The sequence below is a fragment of the Podarcis pityusensis genome, assembly GCF_964106645.2.
Source record: "Podarcis pityusensis genome assembly, chromosome: 12".
Classification (NCBI taxonomy): Eukaryota; Metazoa; Chordata; class Lepidosauria; order Squamata; family Lacertidae; genus Podarcis; species Podarcis pityusensis.
The window spans coordinates 55,175,397-55,202,007 of NC_138037.1; the positions used below are offsets into that span (position 1 = coordinate 55,175,397).

General features: G+C 40.6%; 1 protein-coding gene across 7 annotated transcripts in view; it reads left to right on the top strand.

Moving 5' to 3' along the window:
* The window catches only part of SUGCT (succinyl-CoA:glutarate-CoA transferase), a 301,170-nt gene that overhangs the window by 38,440 nt on the left and 236,119 nt on the right, over window positions 1-26,611 (top strand). For all 7 annotated transcript variants that reach the window (XR_013978376.1, XM_080975937.1, XM_080975938.1 and 4 more), the window contains exons 8-9: window positions 4,155-4,298; window positions 15,041-15,136. Coding sequence is in view for 6 of the 7 variants with exons in the window: in XM_080975937.1 (XP_080832063.1) it covers window positions 4,155-4,298; window positions 15,041-15,136 (240 nt within the window). In the remaining variant the exon portion in view is untranslated. The remainder of the gene's footprint in view (window positions 1-4,154; window positions 4,299-15,040; window positions 15,137-26,611) is intronic.

The window sequence follows — 26,611 nt, forward strand, 5'->3', positions numbered from 1 at the left end:
ACAATAGGATCCAGAATGCAGCAGTCTGATTGGTCCGCTGGAGCCACCCAATCCAGCTCCAGGTGGAAGTGTGTCAGCGACCTGATTGGCCTGCAGGAGCAGCCAATCAGGTTCCTGGATGAAATGACTCAGTAACCTGATTGGCCTGCAGGAGCAGCCAATCAGGCTTCTGGAGAAGGTGAATCTGCAACCTGATTGGCTTACAGTAGCAGCCCGGAATTAGCCAATCACATGGGGCCCATTGTGTAAATAACGTATATATAGCTAGATGTTTTGGGAAAAGTTTCATTCATCGCTACTATGAGCTGAATAAAGAGCATGAAATTCACACTCGACTCTGAGTCTATTTCAGTTTCTCACTTTCCTTAGTCCCCCCCCCCCCCAGATGTTCTGCAGCCCTCAGGGTTACCCTGACTCTGCCAATGTTGCTCTGTTGTGCATGGCCAATGTCTTTCTGGCTACGTCAAGTACAACCATGGGAAGAATCAATTTAATATATAAAAGTATTTCTCTCTCCCACACAGTTGTCAGTTTTTGCCCTCTCAGTCTCTCAACACTCCGTGCCCCTGAGTTGATATGGGGCTGTTTGGGGGCATTCATTCTCCCTCAGCAAGACAGGTGGGAGCCAGGTTCGAATGTAGGCTTGCCCGTGAACTCCTTCATTCATGCAAGGTGCCATCCCTGAGCTTAAGCCCTCAATATGGGGCTGAAGGAAGGATTGTTAGAGTAACATATGCTCAGCTCTTTGAACACAGTGAAGGCATATAAAAATGTGAAATACTATTACATCTCACTTGTTCTGAAGATTTCAGCAGCTCCTTTTTCTTTCTGCAAGGAGAGATGTGAGTAAGAAATTTTAGTTATGTGTTGTGACTAGTAATTCTGGTTTGACAGATACAAAGTTGTTTAAAAAATGGAAGTTTGGATTATTTGTTTATTGGAAGAAGTTCTTCTCTCTGATTTGTTTGCAAAAATACAAAAATGGAATAAATCAAAAGTTTAAAAATGTAGCTTATGTAAGTATAGAACTGATTGCTGATTATGTTTTAAATTTAACAATTTAAGTGAAGTTCTAAACAGTGGAAAAGCTGAGCCCATTCTGTGTCCTGCAAAGCATCCTGGGAAGCACCATAAAACCCTATTAATTTTATAGGGTTTTGATGGTTTTAACCAAAAATGAAAAGTTATAAAGCATTAACAACAGTAATAAAGAATAACAGCAACAATATTTTAGACTGTAGGCAGGCACTCTCTTACCACTGACATTTATAAGGCACTTTTTTGGCCTCTTTTGGCTGAAGAATGGGATAAAAAGGTTTCTAATAATTTAAGCAGCTCCCGATATACAATTTTTCCCTGGGCTGTGCAACAAAATAAAATATGCAATATATAGTCATCATTAAGAACCAATAACTCAACCTTCCTTGCATAGAGGCAGCATAAAATCATTTACGGCCCAGGTTTAAAACACAGTTTAAAACCCTGTGATGAGAAGGAACCAGGCAAGGCTCTCTGCTGAGTTTCTTCCATAGCTGAAGTGCCACTACTAAGAAGGCTCTCTCCCTCACTTCATTTGGTGGGGGGAGGGGAAGCACCTGGTAGGAGGAGGTGACTATTAAAGGAACCTGTCTTAAGGTGTTTAGGGTTTTGTAGGTTAAAACCAGATCTTTAATTGGGTGTGGGAGTGGACTGGGGGCCAGTGCAGCTGATAAATCACTGACATAATTTGATTAAAACGTGTGGTTCTGTTTTGAACCAACTGTGGTTTTCAAGCCATTTTTAAAAGCAGCTTGACATACAAAGCATTTCAGTAGTTAAAATAGGGTGGGAGCTATATGATATGATAATCTTTATTGTCATTGCCCCGTACAGAACAACAAAATTGAAAAATCTACATAAGACATTCAGAAACCAACAAGCCTGCTATCCCAACCTGGTTAGCCCCCTAAAAACTCTGATACCCCATTTTTAAATACAATATACTCCCATAGAGACTCCTTACACTGCGTTTAAAACTATCAAAGCATGGATAACTATGGCTATTAGACGATTTACCATCAAGATAGAAGAACTACTAGAAGATTTTCCAATCATAAACCATAAAGGAAAACAATGATCAGTAAGACAATTCTACATATCCCTCCCTTCTAATTGCTGTGCATTTAAATTGTAATATTGCCACAGCAGGGGACTTTTCTAAAAGGTTACAAATTGTGGGCCACTCTGAATGTGTTTCAACTTGAATTGATCCCTATTGAGTTGGATCAGACTTTCAGGTAAAATACAGATGATGTTGATGCATCTGGTATTATCATTTGGTTATCAAACTTCTCCTGCAAAGCTTTGATCTCCAGCCAACACATTTGGAAAAAGATTAAAGCCAAAGCAGTAGGGTCTAAAATGCCTGAATAAGAAAAAATGGTGGCACATTCAGAGAACATAATAAATCTAAAAGAGAAGATTACTAACAGTTTCCAAGTCTGCAGTTTCTTATGGTACCTTTTCAGCTTCTTTTTAACTGTTGTATGTACTAGGAGACTCTGACTGCATGGGCACATTAACCTATAATAGTTTACTTCATGGGGTGCCTAACTGGTTTGAAATGTTAGCACAGCATGAGCTCTTTTTAAGGATTATTGATCTTGCTTAATTATGAAGAAGATGACCTAACTGATGCAGATGCCTTTGTCTGACATGTGGCCATTTTAAAATAACTCACAGAAACATAACCTGAATGATTCTGTGTGCTGGAAGCAATTTTGAGTGGTCTAATCCAAACCCTCATGGCTTCCCATGTTGCGCTGGACTTTGCCTCCATATGTGCCATTGTTTAGGAAAGAGAGAGGCTGAAACTAATAAGAAATTGGCTTCTGAATCTGATTTCCATCATGATGAGTTGGGTGTCAGATGATGAAGCTAAATACAGATCAACTTCCCCACAAAATATTTAGCCTAATCCTATGGTTCTCATCCCTAAAGAAACATTAAATGTGTGTAACTACATTTATACTGCAATTCCTATGTACTGCTACCGAGAGGTAAACTGCACTGAGTTCAGTGGGGCTTTGAGACACACTCCCATTCATTATTTGTGGCCTTTACCTCTCCTTTGCCTCTGTTACCTCCTCCGCTTGTGAACATTTAGATTGTAAACTCTTGGAGCTAGAGATCCATCGTTGTCGTTTGGTTTAATTACATGCTATGCCCATTGGTGCTATGTAAGCAAATTATTATTAACTGTATGATTATTTTAATTCTTACAACCAACCATACAGAGATGGAGCTCTGTGTAACTCAAAAGTCTGGCTACCAGCATTTTAAACACTACTTGATGTAAATAAGCCTTATTTGTGGTGTGTTTGTCCTCCCCTTTTGCTTTCCAGTCCAGATCAACAAGTCCTAAGGAATGTAGATGGTTACAGTTAGAGAGTTTCCACTTGGAAACTGAAACTTTATTGCCATCATGCTGGAGGGTGGAAGTTCATGGAAGAATGAGTTGGAAGGGACCCAAAATAATCTGAATTCAACCCAGTTCTACTCTGGGTGCTCATCATCTGAGGCCCTCTTCCTGTGTTCCCTCCATGAGAGGTCTGCAGGGTGGCAACAGGAGAGGGGGCCTTTTCTGCAGTGGCTCCCTGGTTGTGGAATGCTCTTTTCAGGGAGACTCACCTGGTGCCATCATTATATATCTTTAGGCACAAGGAAAAAACTTTCCTCTGTAACCAGACCTTTGGCCTTTAAGTATCTGTGGCATTTTAGTAGTAAGTGGGATTTTTTACTGTATTTCCTTTTCCTCTTGGTTTTCATGTAGCTTGGGGGGGGGGGGGGGTTGTCTGCCTCCCTGTCTGTAAGTTGTTTTGGGTTGCCCTGGGCAAAATAAAGTGACTAACAAATTCAGCAAATGATAATAATGAATAATAAAGAAGTGGGATTATCCATGATCACAGTTAACAAGCAGATCACTTGAGAAGCTTGTGGTCACCTTCATTCTTAGAATCCTTAAACTGAAATAACTTGCTGGCATATTTCCATGGAAGAGTCAAAGCTAAGTCTGTAGCTAGTGGCAGTCATTTTACAAAATTTAGAGAAAAATGTTTGTGGTATAGAGTATCAAAATGTCAGCTTTTCTTTTGTCTTATTTCCCCCCCTTCTAGGAAGGTGAGCCAGTTAGGCCAGGAGTAGCCATGACTGATCTTGCCACAGGATTGTATGCATACGGTGCAATTATGGCTGGACTTCTTCAGCGATATAAAACAGGGAAGGGAATGCACATAGACTGCAATTTGCTATCATCTCAGGTGAGGACATATTCTGATATTTGGATAATGAGGACGGATTCACTTTCTGAATAATCTCTGCAGTATGGCACATGTGGCAGATTTCACTCAGGAGGCTTGTGTGTGTGTTAATAAAGAAAAAATTCACTGCACTATCCTGCTCCTATAAATGACATGATAGGATATCTATGAGGTTTAATTTATTGCACTAATTTAGCAAACTTTTAAGAGCATTTTAGCAAAATGATAAAATATGCATGTGGACTTCAATGGCTACAAGTCTGATTCCAAAAATAGCAGATCAACAGTCTAATCTTTGGCATATCTCACTGCCAGGTATGTGGGCATAGGCAACCTAAACTGACCGAAATGGTTAATTATGGAAGACACATACATGCACCTATCTTTCTATGTACCGTACTTCCCTATGATCAGCAATTGTTCTATGCTCATAAAAAGATGGTAAGCAATTTACCAGGCAGAACAGTTTTATAAGCCAAATTTTAGCTCATGTTGAACAAGCCTTAAGTAACAGATAGGTAGCCGTGTTGGTCTGCCATAGTCAAAATAAAAAAATCCTTCCAGTAGCACCTTTAAGACCAACTAAGTTAGTTCTTGATATGAGCTTTCGTGTGCAAGCACACTTCTTCAGATACACATATATCTGAAGAAGTGTATCTGAAGAAGTGTGCTTGCACACGAAAGCTCATACCAAGAACTAACTTAGTTGGTCTTAAAGGTGCTACTGGAAGCCTTAAGTATGTACAGTGGTACCTTTGTTTACAAACAGCCTGGCTTGCATACGTTTTGGATTACAAACACATCAAACCGGAAGTGCCTGTCCCAGTTTGCAAACTCTTTTTGGATTACAACCCATTTTTTTTGGGTTACAACCTGTTTTGGTGTACAAACGGACCTCCGGAACAGATGATGGTTGTAAACCAAGGTACCACTGTATTTTGTATTTTCATTTTGTATTTTTCTGTTGTGAACTGCCCTGGGATTTTCAAATGAAGGGTGGTATACAAATTTAATAAATAATAACAATAACTATTTTTTGTATTTTATTTCCCCCCCCCAATGTATCATCTTTAAGTGCATGTGTAATTTGCGGTTCATTAAAATTACCATGAATATTCTCTCTGATTTTGAGTGCTCAGAAGAAATACAGATATTTGTATTTGCATAGGATCCAAGCAATTATCCTTTTGCTTAGTAGTAAATGCAAAATTTTTTGAAAAAATCTATTTATGTTACTGTTTAGGTAGTAAATTATTACCATAAGCCCAGTCTCAGACCCATTGCAAAATGCATGTTGAAAATGCCATTAAAATGTAACTGAAGGGAATAGTTGGGAAGATTTATTAATTTGTTATCCATTAATTTTATTTTTAGCCTGTCCTTCATCCATATCAGGGTGGAAAGGGACGTGGGTGGCGCTGTGGTAAACCACTGAGCCTCTTGGGCTTTCCAATCGGAAGGTTGGAGGTTCGAATCTGCACCATGGGGTAAGCCCCCGTTGCTCTATCCCAGCTTTTGCCAACCTAGCAGTTCGAAAGCATACCAGTGCAAGCAGACAAATAGGTACCGCTCCAGCGGAAGGTATATGGCGTTTCCGGACGCTCTTGCTTCCATCACAGTGTCCTGTTGTGCCAGAAGCAGTTTAGTCATGCTGGCCACATGACCTGGAAAGCTGTCTTTGGACAAATGCCAGTTAACTTAGCCTGACGCGAGATGAGCGCCGCAACCCCATTGTTGCCTTTGACTGGACCTACCCATCCTTTACCTTTTTTTACCTATCAGGGTGGATTACATCTAAATGCACTGTTAAGACAACAAGGCAACTTTCACTAGGTAAAACATCAGAGAATATACACAGAACAATAATACAACAACACAGCACTGCTAGATGCTTCATATGCAGCTGCTTATCAATATTTTTCTTAATTATATACACGGGGGACTCATATACAGAAAGAAAACTTGTGGGAAGAGAAGGCTTCTGTCTTCTTCCCCAGCACTAATAAAATGAGGTCCCAGCATGACTGGAAGCCTTAAGGAAAGCATCTCCTATGGTGCCTCCCCTGCTCACCATCTGCCTTTCCAGTCACTCCTGTGCCTATAATTAAAAAGAAGAAAGAACAGATGCATAGCTGTGTGCTATGTTATCTAGTAAACATCTTCTAAAGTTAAAGCTGTTACCCTACTGGGTCACCAACCTTTCCTTGCCCAAGGAGGCACATTTGGAATTTTCTAATGCTGCCCCAAAAATGCTTCTGAGGTGGACAACATTTGGCCTGTCACAAAATGGCTGCCATTGGAGGCATGGCCAGTCACACATTATTGCCTTTTTCTTGCTCATTCTGCATGTTTGTACCTTGCCTACTGGGAAAAACCCCAGAGACAAAAGGAAGTGACGGGGGAACCGGACCAAAAAACCAATGGCTCAGAGCCAGAGAAGAGGAAAAATAATCACATAAACTCTGTTTCTTCCCATTCCTTCTCTTCCTGGTCTGTCTTCCACCCCCTGCTTGCTGTTGCCTTTCAAAATGTGTTGCATCTCTTCCCAGTCACACCACTTTCTTCTTGGATTCCAATCTTAGCATGAAAAACTGGAGTTCCTCTCTTGTCTACTGAAGGTTGATTAGGCAGAGGTGGTTCTCTTCTCCCTTCTTAACAAGGGGGAAAGGGGGCAGTGAGGGGAGGAAGGAATGTAGAGGCTTCAAGGGCACAATGGGCTGGGGCTGAAGGCTTGCATGGTTGCCATGTTGGGAACACCAGCTCCATAAGGTTTTAATTCTGTGGATTTGCTAAATCAGGCCACAGCTGGATAGTAGCTGATTTCTCACTGGGAGCAGCTCTTTATGAGTTGATCCGAAATTAATGGTTGGGCACCAGCATTCCAAAGTGCCTTGACTATAAACTTTTAACCCGTAACATAAAGTCCCTTTGAAACTTCCCCCTCCACTTACGTTATTTATGATAGTCAACTCGTCTTCTTAACATCAGCATCTAAACAGTATTCTTTAGACGATAGTAAATAAGAAGGAAGTGGTTTTCGTACTTGTTTCCAATTATGAAACTGATCTGTGTCTTCTGTTGTGGCCTGAAAATATCTCTTGGAAGTTTTTATAATATCATTCCTGAATTTAATTGTAACCAGTTGAGGAGCAAGCAAACAACAAGAGTCCTGAGCCATTTTAGGTTCTGCCATCTGCCTCAGTCTGACATTAAGCAAGGAATCTTACACTTCCATAAAATTCAGCTGTCTTTATTGTGCATTCCCCCCCCAACTTTTGCCAAGGAAAGAATATCACTTTGATCCAGAGAGCTACTCGACTAACCACTGTGTGCCTATTTCCCTCTTAGCCTGCACCCCCATGCTGTGGGGTGAGCAGCTTTTGAAACACAGGCGTTTCAAGAGGTTTGCAATGCAATATGGGAGGCTGCTGGGTTTTGGTTTTTTTTGAAGGAGGGGGAACCAACACACCTAACTTTCACCCACCTCAAGAAATTCTTCTGCATTGCTGCCTGTAGTCAGCATTGTTAGCATTGCACATTTACTGGTAAGCCTCTCTTCTGCTTCTAATTACTTAATTTCATGCTTAAGTCACAAAAATATACAGTATTTTCTTTTAATTCTAGAGCAGCTCTGGTTACGGTACTTTCCTTTCCCTTTATTGACAGATTTTCTGCTTAATGATATTTTATCCCATTAGCCATTAATTCTTTCAGTGCAACCCAGTGACTACAGTTGTTCAGATATTGGTGTCTTCAAGATGGGATTCCTGTATGTCAGGGGTGCCCAAACTTTTTTCAAAGAGGGCCAGATTTGATGAAGTGAACATGTGTGAGGGCCGACCAAAGTTTTTCAGAGTTGAAGTTGTTGAGCTTTTTTTTTTAGGATTTGACCCCAGTAAATAAACTGCCACAAGGGCCGGATTAGGCCCCCAAGACGGACTTTGGACATGCCTGCAGAAGGTAGTGTTGACTGCTGTAACGTGATTTGCTACAGCACGAGTGAATCCCTGCCAGCACAGAAAACTCTTCCTCAGAAGAACCTCACTGGCTTCTCCTTTGCTACCTGGCTCAGTTCAAGGTGTTACTATGACACTACAAAGCCCACAACAGCTTATGACCAGTTTACTTCAAGGACTGTATCACCCCATATGTGCCCACTTAGATGGGCAGAACTGGCACTTTTTCTTCCAGTTGTATCTTTCTCTATTTTTCTCACTTGGATATTCTGTGTTCTCTAAAAGAAACCTAAGAGACATGTGTTCATCATTTATGCAAACATATGCACACATTCCAATCTCTGTACTTCCATTTGTCTTCTGCAAGCAGCCTCTCGTTTGCAGGCCCCCTGGTTTCTCCTCTCCTAAACTTGATAGTTTGTCTTTCCTTGTTTGGGGTGCAGTGTTACTATCACACCTGCTGTTTTGGCCAAACATATTTGGGGTGATCAGATGCAAGGGAGGCAGAGAGCTCAAATACCTTTTAAAAGTTCCACAGAAGATGGAATTTCAGCAAGCACAGCTTGTCATGCAGGGGTGAGAAAAAAGAGATGTTGAAATATCCTCTGCTCAGCAGCTGTTAAACAAGCTGCGCTTTTCACCAGCAATTAATTTTTTGTAGATAATCATCTGAACAAAGACAGACCATGGACTGCCAATTCCATGTCCTCCAGCAAGTCTCAGTGTTGCTGCATTGATTTATTAATCATATAATATGACTTTTAGCTTTAATTGGGTTGTTCAGCTTATTTTGTAGCTGTTGCTTTAACAGTGTTTTATAGATTGTAATTGATTCACTTATGATTTGTTAATAATTCTATATTATTTATGTTGTATTTATGATGTTCTATTATGTTCTGTTATGTTAATAATATTTATTGTTTCTAAGCTGCTTTGGGATTCATTTGAATGAAAAGCGGTAAAGGAATATAATCAGTCTCAAATAAATTGGAATGTAGGCTTCCTAGCTCCAGCATTTTCCCCACCAAAGTTCACTAGCTGCTAGCAACCATAACATAAATCAGGGGTCATCAAGCTTTTTGGGTCCGTGGGCACATTTGCAAACTGAATACACTCTCACGGACACCCCACACGCACCACAACCAAGAACACACCACAACCTTCTCTACTAGCAACTGCAGAATTCTTCTTTTGAGTCCTCTTTCACGTTTCAGTTGTAGGAGAGGGGACCCTGTGGACATTAAGGAAGGACTTCCACAAGCACAGGTGCACCTGTAGGTCTCATGTTGGCAACCCTTGACATACCTGGATTATTTTCATTTATGTTTGAGAGAGCTTTGCATTTGCTTCTCAGAATGTTAGTTGCTCAATCAGCCACATTATTTTTCATCAATCAAATAAGATACAGATATAAAGTTGTTTATTCAGATTTTGTTAAGTGCAGAGGGGCATGCAACTGAAAAAGGTCTGAAGAAATGCCAGAGAGGTTTTTTTTTTACTCAACATGATCTTTTCAGCATTTGCACATTTTGGGCAAGTACATATCTGAAAATGCAGAATCAAAATAAGTTTGAAAATAAATTTTGTCTTCTATTTGTGATAATTGTGGGGTGGGTTTGGGGATATGTACAGTATGGGGGGAGGGGAGAAACCTCTGTATGTATTTAAACTCTGTATGCCCAGAAAGTTAATACAGGCAACTCCCGACTCACGTGGGGGTTGCGTTCCTGGCCACTGCCTGCATCAGTCTGTTCTGCCCCTGCAACATCTTCTTGCAGTGCCAGAAATGACACGTGTACCATCCACAACTCTAATGCGCACGAGTGGAGAGTTGCCTGTATTAATTCAGCCATATCCTAAATCAAATAGAGTTCTAAATGACACTTTTCTTTTGAGCAGTGCTGTCTTTTGACATCTGAATGGCTGAACATCCATTTGTACTCAAGACAACACAAAGGGTTCAAAGGAATGCAAAATAGCTGGGTGATCAGTGGGCGCATTGGAGCTGCAAAGATGGAAAGCTGAATCTCTCATGTTAAAAACTTGTCCCATTTCAAACGCAACTCGCCTCCAGAGATTTGTTCTGTATGTTACCTCACAGCTCAGTAGGACAAAAGCACGTAGTAATAGGCAACTTTCAAGTGTCTTTTTAGCCTTAAGGCCACTTTTTTTGTTCATTCAGTTACTACAGTGTAGGAATGTAGAGAGCCATTTGCCGCCTTGATCTCTCTGTCTCTGTAGTATGAAGCAAGAGTTCGTAGCACTGTAGACTGCGGTGTAGACGGTTGAAAGAAAGCATGCTTTTGAAATATTTCCTTTAAAAGGCATTCTGTGAAAGCAAAGGGTCATTGCTATTTGAGGATGCCTCATTTTCTCAGCTACTAGAAAGACCTTCCCAGCTTAATGGAAATAAGCAAAATTCCTGCCCTGATGAAACCACATGCCGTTGAAATGTTGATCACACGTTGGTTGGTTTTTAAGCTCAACACTAAGCTGGAATAGGGTAACGTATATTAGTAATATGCATTGTTTCTTATTTATAAATCTCTTGAGAGTTCTTCATGGTATCCACTAACTTTTATAGAATTTCACAGGCCTCTTCCTGGGAACGAGCAGTGCTGATGTGGGTACCTACCACATGATTTAACCAACTCACTTAGCCAAATCCCAGGACGTTACTGCAGTTGCATAGATTCTCAGCCATGCAGAAAGCTACTGTTTATTGGCAATAAATACATTGCATGAACAAGCAGCTAAGAGAGAGAATTTAACCACAGCAGCATATGAAAGCAAATTTGCTAACCTCTGGTTACCCCTACTGGATATCATCCAAGAAGATAGTTCCTTCTCCAGCAATTAATGCTGCACCCTAGAACTCTGTGAGGTCTTTATGAGGATGGGGCTAGCCTTCCCTCTGCTCACATCTTTCAAAAAGGTATTGCCAACACTCGCTGCCATACATCTCTCACCCTTGCATGGCATTTTGTTTGCCCGAGAAGGGCCAATTTTGACACTTCACCATTCTGATCCTATCCTTTAACGTCATCCATAAATGTGCCAAGTATAAATATTTATTGGGCAGGGATAGGAAGCTGTTTTGTGTTGGGTTTTGTTGCTTTTTACCACTTCTAATTGTGGTGGATAAACTAGGAGGAAATACATCTTTGGGGTGTATCTAAATTTAAGAAAGCCATATGAAGATGCAAATGCCCAATTATTTTCAATGAATTAAGATAAAGAAAATGGTTTGTCAAAAATTTATTTCCCATCTTTTCACTTAACTCTTAATACACATGCTTGCTTGGGACATTACATACATATAATTTTGACAGAGTCACAGTAATGACACTTTGTGGGATTTTTAAAAGCCTCTTGAAACACAATTCCCTCTTTTCTGCTTGTTCTTCCCCTCTGGCACTTAGTGTCTTGTTTCCCTGGCTGTCTGATTTTGGGTTTTAAGAACATTAAGTTTTATCATTCCACGGGGGAATTTCAGTTTTGCTCTGATATTACTAGGTGTGTAGAATGAAACATGTGACATGATCATCCTTTGTGATTGCAGACAGAAGAATTCAAGTGTGTGTGTGTTCAATACATTGAAGAAAGAGTGTTTGGTAAATATAGACAGACATGGTATATATTTACAGCAGGTAGGTCTGTCTGTGCAAGTGGATGAATGCTGAGACTGTATCTTTTGGGACATCTGCTTTAATGTCTGAAGGCCACCCCTTTGGGTTTGCTTCTTAAGATGGAAACAAAAAATGCCTTGTCAGCTTTAAAGAAAACTCTGTAACCTGCAGACTAAATAATTGGGTAATGGGATGTATTATTTTGTCTTACCTCCTAAGGATTGCAAAGCACTTGGAAGCTCTGATGAATGTTAGCTCTCTTGCAGCTGCTGTGGCCCTAGAAGAAGAAGGAATTCAAAATAACTGCAATTGTCTCTTCCCCAAAACACATGCAAACAATAGACCCAGATGTATTAAGAAGTAGGGAAATGATCATATAAAGCAGTTTACTACTCCTTAGGGAATTATTTGGTGAGGAAGAAGCTACTTGCTCACAAGTAGCTGGACCAGTAATCTGCTTGGATGGACTGCAGGTGGGTCAGGGTGAAGTCGACTGGAGCCTGCAGGCTTCAAGACTTCTGGTGGGTTATGAGCATCCTAAGGAATCATGGAAGAAGGGGAAGCCTCAAGAAGGTTGGGGATACCTTTTGAGGGAGGACAAAAAAACTGATGTGGAGGTGCATATTGGGATATTTACTCCTCCCATCCTCCGATGAGCAGGATTTCTTTGCCTGATGGGAAGATGGAAAAGGGAGATCAGCCTGTATTTCCAGAAGGAAGAAGCAGCTGCCTTAAGCTCTGAGAAGACTTTGGGACCCAGAAACTACAATTCTACATCTTTGATACTTTCAGGGCTGGCAAATACGTTTTGCTACCTAAGACAGAACAGCAAATTACATCCCTCACCCCAAAAGTGAGGATGCCTGGTGTCCAGGGATTGTCAAGTTATTTTAGAATCTGAGGCAGAAAAAGACACAAGCGCTATTCCTTGGCAGTAGAAATAAAACAATAATAACTAACTAACAATGTATTCATTTACCCCTTTTTTTATACCACCCAGTAGTAATATGTTCTCAATGTTGTTTTTTTGTGGCACCTCAAAATCAGCTGCTTGAGGCTGCTGCCCCACTCCAGCGGCTGGTAGGGGTTGCATGATGGCTGAAGAAATACTGGGTGTTGAAGAAGATTCTGCTGTGATTTAGGATGTATTCTTAGTTTGCCCATCACAGCCTAGTGAGTCCAGCTGTTGGCTTGTGTGAGATGCGAGTGCACCCCTGAATGCTTCCAGCACATTTTTAGGTAATTGCAAGAGGCAATAGGAATATTGGCAGGCAATTGTCTTAGGAGTGGGGAACACTTAGCCCTCCATATGTTGCTGAACTACAGCTCCCACCAGTCTTTGCAAGCATGGCCAATGGCCAGGGCTGATGGGAGTTGTACTTCAGCAACATACGGAGAGCTAGAGGTTCCCCACACCTGTGCTAAGCCGTCCGGGCTCCCAGAGAGGCGATCAATTACCTTTTTAGATGGTAGGCAACAAATAATAGATTTATGGAACAGATGATCTGTTTTTTTAATCAATCAATCAATCAATCAATCAATCAGTCAATCTTTATTACGGTCCAGAGACCCAACAAATCATTACAAATCAATACACAATTTATACAGCCTACCTCCAGGTTAGACAAGCATTTTGATTAGAATATAGGGCTCATTTGTTCTTGCAACCACCGATAAAAACTTTGCCACTGCTAATGTTCTAGCATTTGTCCGGTCTTCCAGTAGGAACCTGACATAGTGAGCCTCTGATTTTCCCGGGAAAGGTACCGGCAAGGGTAGTATCGGTTCAGCCCTGGCCTGCTCATATTTTGCACAATGCAACAAAATATGTTTTATGAATCAATGTCTTGAGCACATGAACAAAGTCTGTCCTGGTAGGGAACTCCTCCTTTTTTAAAAAAAACATGGACTCTGCTTCTGACACCTTTCAGTGTCCCAGAAAAAGCTGGGAATGGTTCTTGGTAGCCTTGCCCATAAGAGTCAGCCTACAGGAGAGAAAACTTGTAAAATGACTATTTCTGCCGATAAGACAGATTAGAACAAAAATACTGGGAAAGGCTGCTTTCCTTGAGTCTGAACATTTCTCTAAACTCATATTTCAAACATGTGTGGAGAAACTGCAACCTCAAGATTTGTACTTCAAAATTTGACATTTGAGTTTTAATTTGGTTTTTGGCTCTTTGTTTCCCGGATAATTTCCCAGATAATAATTATTTTTAATTAACACTTGAACTTCAAACGTAGCGTTTGAAATTGAAATAAAACAGCTGAAATATTAAGTGTTTCTCTTTTGATTATGTGTAATAAGTTTTGTCTTTCATTTTTTTCTTTAGCAAAATAAATTGTTTCTTGCATAAAAAAATATTTGTTTTAAATATTTATTTGCCACCTTTCCAAACAAAGCTTTTTCAATGCAGCTCATATGATAGAAAGTTCCAAAATAAATCCATAATACAAAACATAAATACAGAATCATTTCTGAAGTACATCAACTAAGTCCACCTTGGTCTCTAGTGGTCCCAGTCCTTCAGTCTTACAGAGAGAGAGAGAGAAGTCATCAAGTGCTAGAGGGTTAAAAGAGTGAGCAGAGAGAGCAGAGGATTCAGAGAAGTAGCAGCATAGAAGCTGGGATAAGGGAGAGCAGGGAGGCTAGAGCAAGAACAGACAGTGACATCCTTTTAGGGGACCAGACAGATTCCAGATCTGGCCTGATTTAGGAGAATTTATAACCAGGCCAGACCAAGAGCAAACAATAGAGCCCCAGGGAATGGAGCCGTGCTGGGCCATGGAAGAACAAAATGGCTCTTTAGCCTCAAGTGGCTTGGCACCAAATTCTGTGTCCTAGTTAATCCTGGCAAATACAAAAAACCCCCAACATTTGATAATGAAAAGCACCTGACCATCTTTTTATGAAAGACTTTTATAACGATCCCACTTTTCTTTGATTATGTGATGATCTAGCCAGCATTTATAGCCTTTTAGCTCACCTTGTAGAAGTAATTCTCTTCCTGTTTTCCTGCAGAGTAATTCATGCCCTGAAATGATGCTTTTTGACTCGAATTTGGAGGGCATATGTATCTTCATTCTAAAATGCTATGTAGTGTTGCAGACATCTCCATATATTGACACTGCCTTTTTCATATTTTCATGTTTGTAGGTCGCCTGCCTTACCTATGTAGCAAGCACTTACCTAAATTGCAAGACAGAATCCAAACGCTGGGGTACTGCCCATGCAAGTATTGTCCCTTACCAGGTAAGCAAATGGAGCAGGGGCCTTTTTATCATTCTGTGGTTTTTGATAGCTTTGAAGTGGACGAACGCTTTACTTCTTGTGATCTGCAGCTTGTCTAGTTAGAAAAAAGGTTCTATTCACTTCCTGCATGTTGTATTTTGCATATGTACTCATCACCAAGCAAGTTAGTAACAAGAAATTGGATTCGAATGGATCAAAGATGTTAGTTATGGTGGGATGGCTTTAACGTGTTTTTATGGGCTTGATAGTTTTATGCCTGAGTGGAAAAGCATAGATCTCATTTACTGAACATGGTTTGCACTCCATAGCACTTACTAAAAGAGAAAGCTAGCTTTGCGCACCAAATGCATAAAGACCACGGGGGTCTTATAAAAGATTTATGTTGTTTTTGAGCCTTTGTGTATTTTAAAGTGTTTCTCTGTAACTATGAGAGATGGAAACTTAACGAAAACCAACCTTTCAAAGGAGCCAAGATTAATACAAAACTCCAAATTGCAAGGCCTGAATATTTATACAAAGTGTTTGCAACTGTATTCCCATGGCAGTATTATTCTATTAGTATATGTAATGCTTTTATTCCTGTTAATGGTATACCAATAACCACTTCCACCTTCATCATGTTCAGTTTAATTAGGTGGGTATTGTTCATTTTCTCTCGACTTTTCCCTTCCCTTTTCTGTGAGGAAGTGAGAGAGAGAAAAATAAATACAAATAGTGCCCCCTGAACATACAAAGATGGCACCATTGCTAGAAAAGCCATTTAACTGCTTATGTCACTGGTTTGGTTGCTAGCTTTTAATTGTTAAAATACTGTCCCCAGATAAAAACTATAAAATAAAACATTATAGTTTGTAGCCATAGTGACTGAGGGTGCAAAGGTTGCTGATTGAGATAAATATTCACCAGGAAGTAGGGGGTGGGGCGTTGTTGAGTCTCCCTATTTGTAGATATTGCTATCTGAGTAAGTTCATGATTTGAAAGGACTGGTGAGCTTGTAAAGTTGTAAAGCCCAAGATGCAGGATAGGGACAGTAAAATGATGTCCCTGTTGCAGAAGAAGATGCACCATATAGGACAGGAAAAGGTTCAGTAAAGATGGCTTAGACACATGGAATATCAGGGGCATGGAGATTATGGTGGTCCCAAGGATGACAATGGAAGGCAGTCTCTTGGGGGGGGGATACATATTGGAGATGGTCAGATGTTTGTTTCTCTACCTGAGAGTGGTTCAAAGACCAGGGAGCGGCCAGAAGACCTTGTAACCGCGGGTCAAAAAAATAGAATTCTGCTACTTAGGTGTGGTAGTATGACCGGCCTGTACACAGTGCAGTTATTTGTAGTAGAAATATTTGTGGGTTTTACATCTGCTGTTTTGTTAGATGTTTGCTCTGTCTTACGTAAAACTGCTCTGCATTCCTTTAACAGATGGTTAAACCGAGTTTGAGTGAGTCTGTGGCCAGACAAAGCATCAGCTAGTCTGGTGTCTTTTGGAGTAGAACCCAATAATGTTTAAGTTATAATCCCCAAAGATATGATGCACTACCTTTCTGCTTCCTGAAATACAATATATAATGACTAAAGATTATATTCTTCTAGGAAGTCGTATGTTTCCAAACATTTTGAGGTGGTTAAATGTAGATTAAAGCACACTGATAAAATTATGTAAATAGTATGTTGGCTAAGGGTTGTTGTTTTTTAATCAGTGAAATTCAGAAGAAAATTGAGCTGTTTTTTTGCTTGAGACTGTTTAAAAATTGGCGCAAATGTGTGTTCAGACAAGCTTTAAATTACAATTATGAAAAGATGTGGACTTTGCTATGGTACTTTAAGAATGTCAGAATGTCATTAAATCATGGAGGATTAAATAACCTTTGGGAATCTCTTTTTAACAGATGTTTCATTTTTAAAAAGTCAATATTTTCAACATCTGGGTCTCTGTGCATGACACATCCCTGAACAGTGTCATGCAAGAAAAAGGACCAAAATACAATACTTTGTTTGTTTAGTGTTTAAAATGTGTTTGTAATCAGCAAGTGTGTTAGTTCTAATTGTACTTATTCTTCTTGGGTGCATTCAGTTTTATATATGAAATATTCGCTTGCTTTGAGTTTTATTAAACTTGAGAAAGTTTAGTAGAAACTGGAGCAGAAACTGCCTGCTGGAAAATATGAGTTTTGATATCTGTGAGATGGTTTGTACTTAACACTAAACCATGGGTTACTGCTATGTGGATGATCCCAGGTGAACTGTTCGTGCGTCTTCTGTTTCAAGATTTCATTGAATCTTGGTTTAGGATTATGCATGAACTATCCAATTTAAAAAGCCAACTTCATAACCAATGGTTGGCTTTTTTGAAATTGGCTTCTTTTAAAATTGATCAGAACATTTTAAACCAAATTTCCTACTTGGTTTTTAGCATATTCTGGGCCATTGCTCCAATAAAGATAGGGAAAAATTCTTGCAAACTTTAAAACAATAGCTAATATATTTGAGACAATATTAGCCTAAGAACAACATACTAATTGTTGCAATGTCCAGCTTCTGTGACCCAATATCTTATGCCCACACCTCCAGGGGAGTGTTCACTGTGAGATAGAATTGAATTGCATCTGGCCCAATGCTTGATTTGGATACACAACACTGTCAAACATGGCATCCCTATGCTAGTAATAGTCAAGGAGCTATTTTTGGTCACTCTAAATCATTGTCAAACAATGGAGTTGGCCCCAAACACACTGTAGGGAGCACATCCCAGTTCCTTATTATTTACTAACCCCCATTGGTTATTATTGATATGGGGCCATCATGCTTGACTGTGTCTTGTACATGAGTAGTTTGCATGTGGTTATGAGAGCCGTGATTATGGGTGTAATGATTTAACACCAGCAAGTGTTAATGCTGCTATAGAAAGTAAAACCTACAAGATCAGTATTATAAATATTGGAGGGAATTCCGTTCCCCATTATGGTTCTGCTGATATTCAGTGTTTGCAAAGTTAATTTTTCAAAAAGGGGGGCACATTTGACCCCATAGCAGTGGAGATACTACAAAAACTAGTGACTACCTAGTAACTGGGAATGGGAAAAAAGCCATTTTGCATTGAGCTGGACATTGCAACTTTCAGTATGTTATGTTAGCCTGATGGTTCTCTCAGAAAAACTATTTCTTTTGCAATTATTTTAAAGTTCAACTTTATTTTTATTGGACTATATTTCCATCTCAAACCTGTAATAATAACAACACATGCACCTTTATTACTGAAACTTGGAAGAAGGGCTTAGGATGGCCAGAATGAAAGTGAATCAGCCAGAGACCAGCATGGCTGGATTCAGGGAGGCAGGCAGCTGTTTGCAATCTATCTGACAATCACGGTCCTCCTGAGCCATGGTTCCACAGTCACCCCACTTCACTGTACATTCAAACCAGAGAAACATTAGCCCTGTTATATTAGACCCCGATTCACAAGCAAAGATTTCCTTTTATTGCCATAAGATTTGTCTCTCCGCTGGGGGAAAAAATGATAGTTGCAATCCCGTATTCCCTTGTCATGCTAGCGGTGAAATTATTCTCCTCGCACAGCAATTTACAAGGTGTTTTCAATAGCTTCAGAGCATCGTGAGTGGACCAAGTCTTCTTGGAATGGAAATGTGAAACTTCTACAAAATAATGCTAGAGATGCATTTGGCTTGACTTGTTATCTTAGTTTATGATGATTTCTAGACTTAAAAAAAACCCTTTATTTGTATGGATTTAACCTTTTTTGATGACCTTTTGCCATAGACAAAAAATTACGTGAGATGCAGTAAAATTGACCAGTTTCACAGTACTTAATAGCAACTTTCTATCAGTGGTATGGCAGTAATTAAGAACTGCTAATCACAATGGCTGTATCCTGCCTCCAGTATCAGACAGAGGCAGTGTTCTTCTGCATAACAGTCATTGAGGAGCAACATCTGTTGCCATTGCATCCCAAATTCTAGATCCATTTTAGACCGTGCTGAAGATTTTGTTTGTATTGAGATACCTTTTTTGCACTAAGGGGAGCTTTCCTGGTTATGGACTGGGTGGCTAAATAAGAATAAGAATAAGAATTTTATTATTTATACCCCGCCCATCTGGCTGGGCGACTCCCAACAGAACACTAAAAACAGAATAAAACTTCAAACATTAAAAACTTCCTTAAACAGTGATGTCAGCCATTTATCTAATGGTCATTAGTTGTTTTTTTAAAAAATTCAAACCAGATTAATCAAAGATTAGAATAAAAGCAGAGCAATAACTCTATGTGAAAGTTGCTTTTCTTCCCAGTGATAATTCTTGTTCAGGATATCCTATGGCTTTCAGACATTGGAGATATTCCAAAGATTTGCTTTAGGCATCCCAAGTAACTGGAGCAGACCTAGTAGGATGCCTTAAGCTCTTTGAAAGCGGATTCTCATGCTATCTCACAAGCTGCCTTGGAAAGTACTTTCCATTTCAGATCTATCCCCAGTCATTTCCTGGTTTTCAGCACTTGTCTCTGCAAAGTAGCTGGTTGTCTGAAGCTTAGCAATGGAAGGATCTGCCAATTTTGGTTCTTTTCGTTTCTCCTTTCTCCTGTCTTAAATTCAGATCACCACATTACTGCACCCATTTGTAATTTTAAAGGAAAAAAATCCCATGAAGTTTATCAGCATATTAGTTTGAATTTCTCCTAATAAATTATTTGTGGTTTTAACTCATGTACACATTTTTGCAAGCATTTTCCCCAGTATAATGCATTTTAGATTTTCTCAAATATATTCATTTTTATGCACAGTTTCCCCTAATACATGTATTTTGGCTGGAGAACTGCGTCACAAAATCCAGATTTCAAAGGACGACTGCGGTTCTCACAGTGTTTAGGGAACAGCAAACTCGATAGACTGGGCTTTAAATGCGGAATCAAATTTCTCCCCCCCCCCCACTGGAGAGCTCACTCTGCTTTTTTTGTGAGCACAAGCAAGTGCAAGAAGGTTTTAACTGACTGGCTGCCCTTCAGCATCACTCTGATGCCCTGGGCATCTCAGGTGTGCTTATGGGGCTATCTGAGATGGTGCAGTATGGTTCAATATAGCTCTAGGCCACACAATCCATGGGGGGGAGGGGAGGGAATCTGAATTGTGCTACTATAGCTATAATTCATATTGAAAATCAAATTTATATCTTTATGCTGCTTCGGAACTAAATAATAGAAATATTAAGTGCCCTGCAAAGAACATTATTAATTGGGGATGGAGGAAACACCTTTTCAGTTGCGGAAAAGTTATTCAGAAAAATATCTGCGTAACTTGACACTTAACATTTAATTGGGTTTTAATTTTGACTTGGAAACAAGTTGTTTCCTACTTAATGTGCAATGCATTGTTAAAGTGTTTGTCATGAAGCTGTGTGGCCACTAGATGTCATTCATGTAATCTCGTATGTTACAGCAAGCTTTTCTGGTTTGAGTTCCAAAAAGTTAATAAAGGCAATGTCAGAATTACCAGAATTATTTTTATTAAAAATATATATATATATATGCTGATAGAGTTTGACATGATATATTGTCATCAAATAAAGCTTATTCTTCTGCTGATTATTTTCTTTAAATGTCAGTCAGCATTAGAATTTTGCACAGTTTCTCTTCTTATGCAGTCGAACTGAACCAGTTTCTACAGTGCCCAACAGACCCACACAAAGAGACGATGGCATTTGATCTTTAAACGCAGCGCAAGAGCTCAGCTCACTTTCAATGCTTACAGTAAGGTCTGAGTATCTAAGCTGTGGAAGGTGCATGCAGAATCAATCAGCCTGAAAAGATAATTTACATGATTTAACTGACTGGAGCTAGAGATGGCTTGGTGCAGCTATCACACAATAGACAGAAACTTCAGTATAAGCAGAAAGAGGGCTTACTTTGTGCTAATTAAACCCTGCTGAAGTCAAACTGAAGACCAGTTTCAGTGAAATTCTGCTTTGACATGAGACTTTATATTTTTTTCCAATCCCAACATCATGGGTGACCGCTGAACTGTTGTTACTGTGGAAAGTTTTAGGCTAAAAATCCAATTTCTGGCATCTTTGAAAAGTCTGTTGTGCCATTAGTCTTGATTGGAGCTGCCTTTTAAAACTGTTACCGCCAGATGCTAATAAGGCCGGGGTCATGTTAACATTATCATTGTAATTCTCAAGTGCTTGAAAATCCGGTGAAAAGACACTCTATACAGACTTTTAGGTCCATGTTTAGGAGTGTTGACAAATTCTGCTCTGCCTTTCATAGTATACTGTAGAAGACATTCATTTCTTTATCATGAAAAAGCGTGTTCTCCTTCATGGAGAGCACGTGTTGCGGTGGGGGCCGCCAGGACACTCCAAAGTTGGGGGCGGGCTAATTGTTCGTTGGCCACTGATGCGATTGGGGCTTCCCTTGTTGTTGGGAAGAAGTTAATGTTGCCATTTATTGATTGACAGCCAGAAATAGTAAAACTCCTTGCACAAGGCTAGGGCTTCCTCTTTTCGCCCGTGCATCGGATTGCCCGTCTCCCCCCTCCCTAGAATTAGGGTTGTTCGCTTTGACCTTGCTATGCCTGTCATGGGGTCGTCGGCTCTTGGGGCAGGGGCCCGGTAGGAATTTTGTCCATCTGGCTGATTGGCTGGGGCCATTTGGTTTTTGCCTACTGCGTAGCAAATTGTCACAACTTGTAAGGTTGCGGTTAGGCATTGGTTTATGGTTTGGTTGGTTGAGGGGCAGTGGTTGAGTGCCTGCCCTTGGTAGGTTGAGTGCCTGCCCCTCTAATGCTGCTGCTGCAAGGGATTCCGTTAAAGGAATTGGGGGCTAACTATTGCTTGTCCACTCTGTCAAGGGGGCTCGGGCCATAGCAATGAGCTCCTGGTTGCATTTGGGGTGAGGGCAGGTTCCCTGCTCTGTCGCTACCCCCAAATGTATTCCCCTATTCTGACTTTCGCATTGTGCGGAATGTCAGTCTGTCCCCCATGGTGGGGGCAGATAGTCGCAACCAGTGCCTAAGCAACCACTCACAAATTTGTATTTCAATAAAGTTGTGGCCAAAATTATGCCAAAAATCTTAAACAAAAAATTCTGTGTGATGTGTGAGTTATTGGGGTGGCTCTGGGGACCCCGACACGCAATATTTTACTATATTAAAAGTTGTTTTAAAAGCGCAAGCAAAGAAGCCGTAGTAATAGATGTGACTCCATGTTCCGCCCAGCAACTTGTTGATATCTATATCATGATGGATAGCTTAGTCAGTAGAGCATGAAACTCTTAATTTCAGGGTTGTGGGTTCAAGCTCCACATTGGGCAAAAGATTCCCTCATTGCAGGGGCTGGACCTCATGGTCCCTTCCAACATTACAATTCTGTGATTCACATCATGTCAGTGTAAGCAGCGTAGAGATGGAAACCAGCTTAGCAAGCCGTCTCCACTGTAGGGGGTTACTGGGTACATGCAATCTAGGATTCTATGACTCATTCTATGGTTTTATGATCAACTTTGGTTTATCTGCATGTCCCTTTCCATAGTAAACTGTGTTGAAAGTGGCTCGCCACATCAAACAGTCCCACACAATTCTTTTCTGTAATTTCCTACCTATGACGACACCTCTGAATCTTCTGCTGGTATGTTCTTTCAAACACATGCAAACACATAAAGTTTTATGTCCCTTTCGTTCCCTCCCCAAGTGTGAAGGTCTTGTGTTTTGAGTTCAGCACTTACATTTGTACAATCTAAAGCGTCGGCCTCATAATCTGTAAAACTGAGAATATCAGTTTACTACGATGGAATGTTTTTTCGGAAGGCTACTGGCCTAATACCCAAGACTCTGCAGTCATGAGCCACAGGGAGAACTAAAAATGAGAAAGCTTGTTGAGCTAGAATGTGGTTCTAAATCAAGGCTACCTTGACCTGCCAAAGGGTCTGGAACAGTGTGTGGATGTAACATGTGACTTGATGTTTAGTGTATGCTCCTGGGCACCTAACTGTAAATATTAAACAGGCTAAGGGGCAAACTAGGAAATTCTGCTTTCAGGCTCTAAAACTTTGCTTCATGTTGTCTCCACCGGCCTCATTTTCTCTCTGTCTCCCCCTCTCCCTTCTATTTCACAGCTGGTCATATAAAGTAATTGGGTAGATCAGGTAAAGGCAACTAGGGGGAGATGCACTGGAAACACAGCAAATCCATGCAACGTTTCTGGAAAGCAGAAACAACATCAAGTTAAAACAGAGCAAGTATTTTCTTTATGTTTACAGTTTCATAAAGCAAACGATAATAGTTGAGAGCAAATTAGTTTTATAGATAAGATTTCTTTTACCAATACTTAAATGAGCATGGTTGGGATGTTGCCAGGATATTACATATCGCTCAACAAGATTACAGAGAAATCCCAGGCATGCACCAGAGAACCATTAAATTTAACATTTCTAAAATATATTTTCAACAGCTCAGGACTTGTTTGAATATTGCTGCCACCTGTAGTCCCCCCTCCCAGCTTCCTAATTGTTAGAAACCAATCAAATATAAGAACTCCCAAATTTTATCAGTTTATAAAATGTTTTAACAACCATGCCCACTGTATTTCTTGTGTTAGAGGAAACAGAGAATCTTCAGATTAGTTAGTTCCTTCTTTGAAAATCAAATCTTCAGAGAACATGGACCAGAAATTTCAATTTTGAGTTCTTTGAGAATTCTCGGGCGGGTGCCATTCAGACCTGGCAATTTGTCAATAATAATAATAATAATAAATTTTATTTATATCCCGCCCTCCCCAGCCGAAGCCGGGCTCAGGGCGGCTAACAACAATAAAACAGTACAAAAGTACAGCATAAACAACAGTCTAAAATCATTCGTTATAAAATTAATTAATTCAAGCCACTGGCAACTATTGGGCCAGAGCTCCGCGAAGATTGCCGAGGGAGGGAGTCAGGCTGTGCCCTGGCCAAAGGCCTGGTGGAACAGCTCTGTCTTGCAGGCCCTGCGGAAAGATGTCAAGTCCCGCAGGGCCCTGGTCTCTTGTGACAGAGTGTTCCACCAGATCGGAGCCACAGCCGAAAAAGCCCTGGCTCTAGTTGAGGCTCAGTTTTTATTTTGTCTATTAGGCCTACATCTTCATTTCTCATCACCGCTGTCTTTCTTTCTTCTTCAGACTCACCTCCTGCAAAAGTTAGTTCATACAGTAGGATCTGCCCTTCACTGTGAAGACAGATGCAAAGAAATCATTTCGCTTCTCTGAAAGCTCTTTATTCTCCTTCACAACTCAACTTTGACTCCCTTGTCATTCAAGGTCCAACTGCCCGTAGATGGTTTCCTGCTACTAATACATTTAAAGAACTGCTTGTCGGTCTTAATGTTTTTATTTCTTTTTGTTCTCTTCATTTGGACAAGACTTCCATTTTTGAAGGAAGCCTTCTTGCCTCTAACATCTTCTTTGACTCCGTTCATTAACGAAGCCGGTGTTCTCTTGGTCCTCATTGTACCTTTCCTGAACTTCGATATAAATTCATGTTGAGTATCTAATATTGCAGTCTTAAAAAAGCATTTTGAGGTTTTTTGTCCCTATTGATTTTGCTTTTCAACTTCCTTTTTACCAGCCTCTTTTGAAATCAAATGTGACCATTTTGGGTTTCCTTGGCAATTGGCCATTTACATGTATATTTAACTTAACAGCACTAGGGACACTGATGCCAGTTGGTTCAACAACTCTTACACCATGCACCAGGTCCTGGGCATCATTCAAGGTCTGCCTGGCCCTGTATGGGGAACCAGCAGCATTTCAGAGAAAGCTACCTTGGAGGTCCTGACTTTCAGCCTCCCACCCAGCCCCCTTAACTTGGCTTCCAGGATGTAAAGTTACATTAATCAGATTGAATAGTAAACTTTTGGGGAAGAGAGTTTGGGAACCATCTTTAGAGAGGATAACATCCTGGGGCAAAGAGGGATGTAAACATTATGACAACATGTAGCTTATAAAATGCTGCTATACTGATTTACCTTGCAGGATTTGCTATGATGATTCTTCCTATGATTTCTTGCTTGCTTGCTAGCACAAATGTGTATTTGAATTGTTCGTACCTTTGGTATTTGATGACAGTGCAGTCCAAATGTAGAATGTTACTAAAGTTAAGAAAAGTGTCTCAGGCCGTCAAACCAATACTAGCTTAGTATTGTCTACACTTGATTGACAGTGGCTCTTCAGGATTATTTCCCAACCCTACCCAGAGATGGAAGCGGATGAATCGAGGAGATTTTGCTTACAAAGCAGATGCCAAAGCTCTAAGGGTCATTCTACATCAACTTTTTTACCACATGTCATCTAATTTTCTTAATATTTTGTACACTTGTTGAATGATCAAAACTAAGTTTAAATCTAAAATTTTAATTTTTTATCTCATCCCGTTTTTGAGTTTTGATGGTTTGCAATTTTTTAAAAAATTAATGACAATTTTGGCCTTGCCGGACTACACAAAAACCTTAAAAACTCAGGCCAGAACTGAGATGGTGTGATGGCCTGGGATTTGGACTCAGAGGCTGAACCTGAGGAATCCCAGCCTGCACAGGAGTCCCCGCCTCCAGAACCAGCTGAGCCGGGGCTGGGGCCTGAGCCCGAAGGGTCCTCACCTGTGCTGGATCCTCAGGTGCAGGCACCAGCTGAGTCTTTTCTGGCCCCTGAGGTGATGGAGGACCCATTGCCTGCAGATGCTCCACTCTCAGCCCTGTCAGGGGAGGCTGAGGTTGCCTCTGGGTCCGGTAACCCTCCAGCCTCTCCTGAACTGCAGAGGCTCAGGGCAGAAAGGCGGAGGGAACTAAGTTCCTGCAGGAGGAGTGCTTGCCTCCAGGCCAGGAGAGGCGAGTCACCTGTGGACCGGGGCCACCCTATGCCTCGGGGCAGATAAAAGCCAGCCAGCCCCAGTCCCAAGTTGTGGGAGCAACGTTGCTAGCCTGTTCCAGCCTGCACCCTGTCCTGCTCTTCTGTAATATCAGTTACTTCAGGCATTTCTTTAGAAAGTTATGCAATTAAAAGGTTCCTGCAAAGCTACTCAGGCTTTTCTTTTAAAAATGTGTTCCAAAGCAGAGTGATGCAGTTCTATTGATAGAATTAACGCTTTGAAATAATTATTGTTAGTACATTACAAAAAAATGCATATCAAACAAAATTATGACACTTTCCACAGCAGTTTTGTTTGATATGCATTTTGTTGTAATGTACTAACAAGAATTCTTCCTCTTTCTTCCTCTATCCACTTTACTTCTGCTTATGTTTGGTTTTTCAGGTCCTCTATTCTGGGTTGGGACGTGAGTGGTGCTGTGGTCTAAACCACAGAGCCTAGGGCTTGCCAATCAGAAGGTCGGTGATTCGAATCCCCATGACTGGGTGAGCTCCCATTGCTCGGTCCCTGCTCCTGCCAACCTAGCAGTTCGAAAGCATGCAGTGCAAGTAGATAAATAGGTACTGCTCCGGC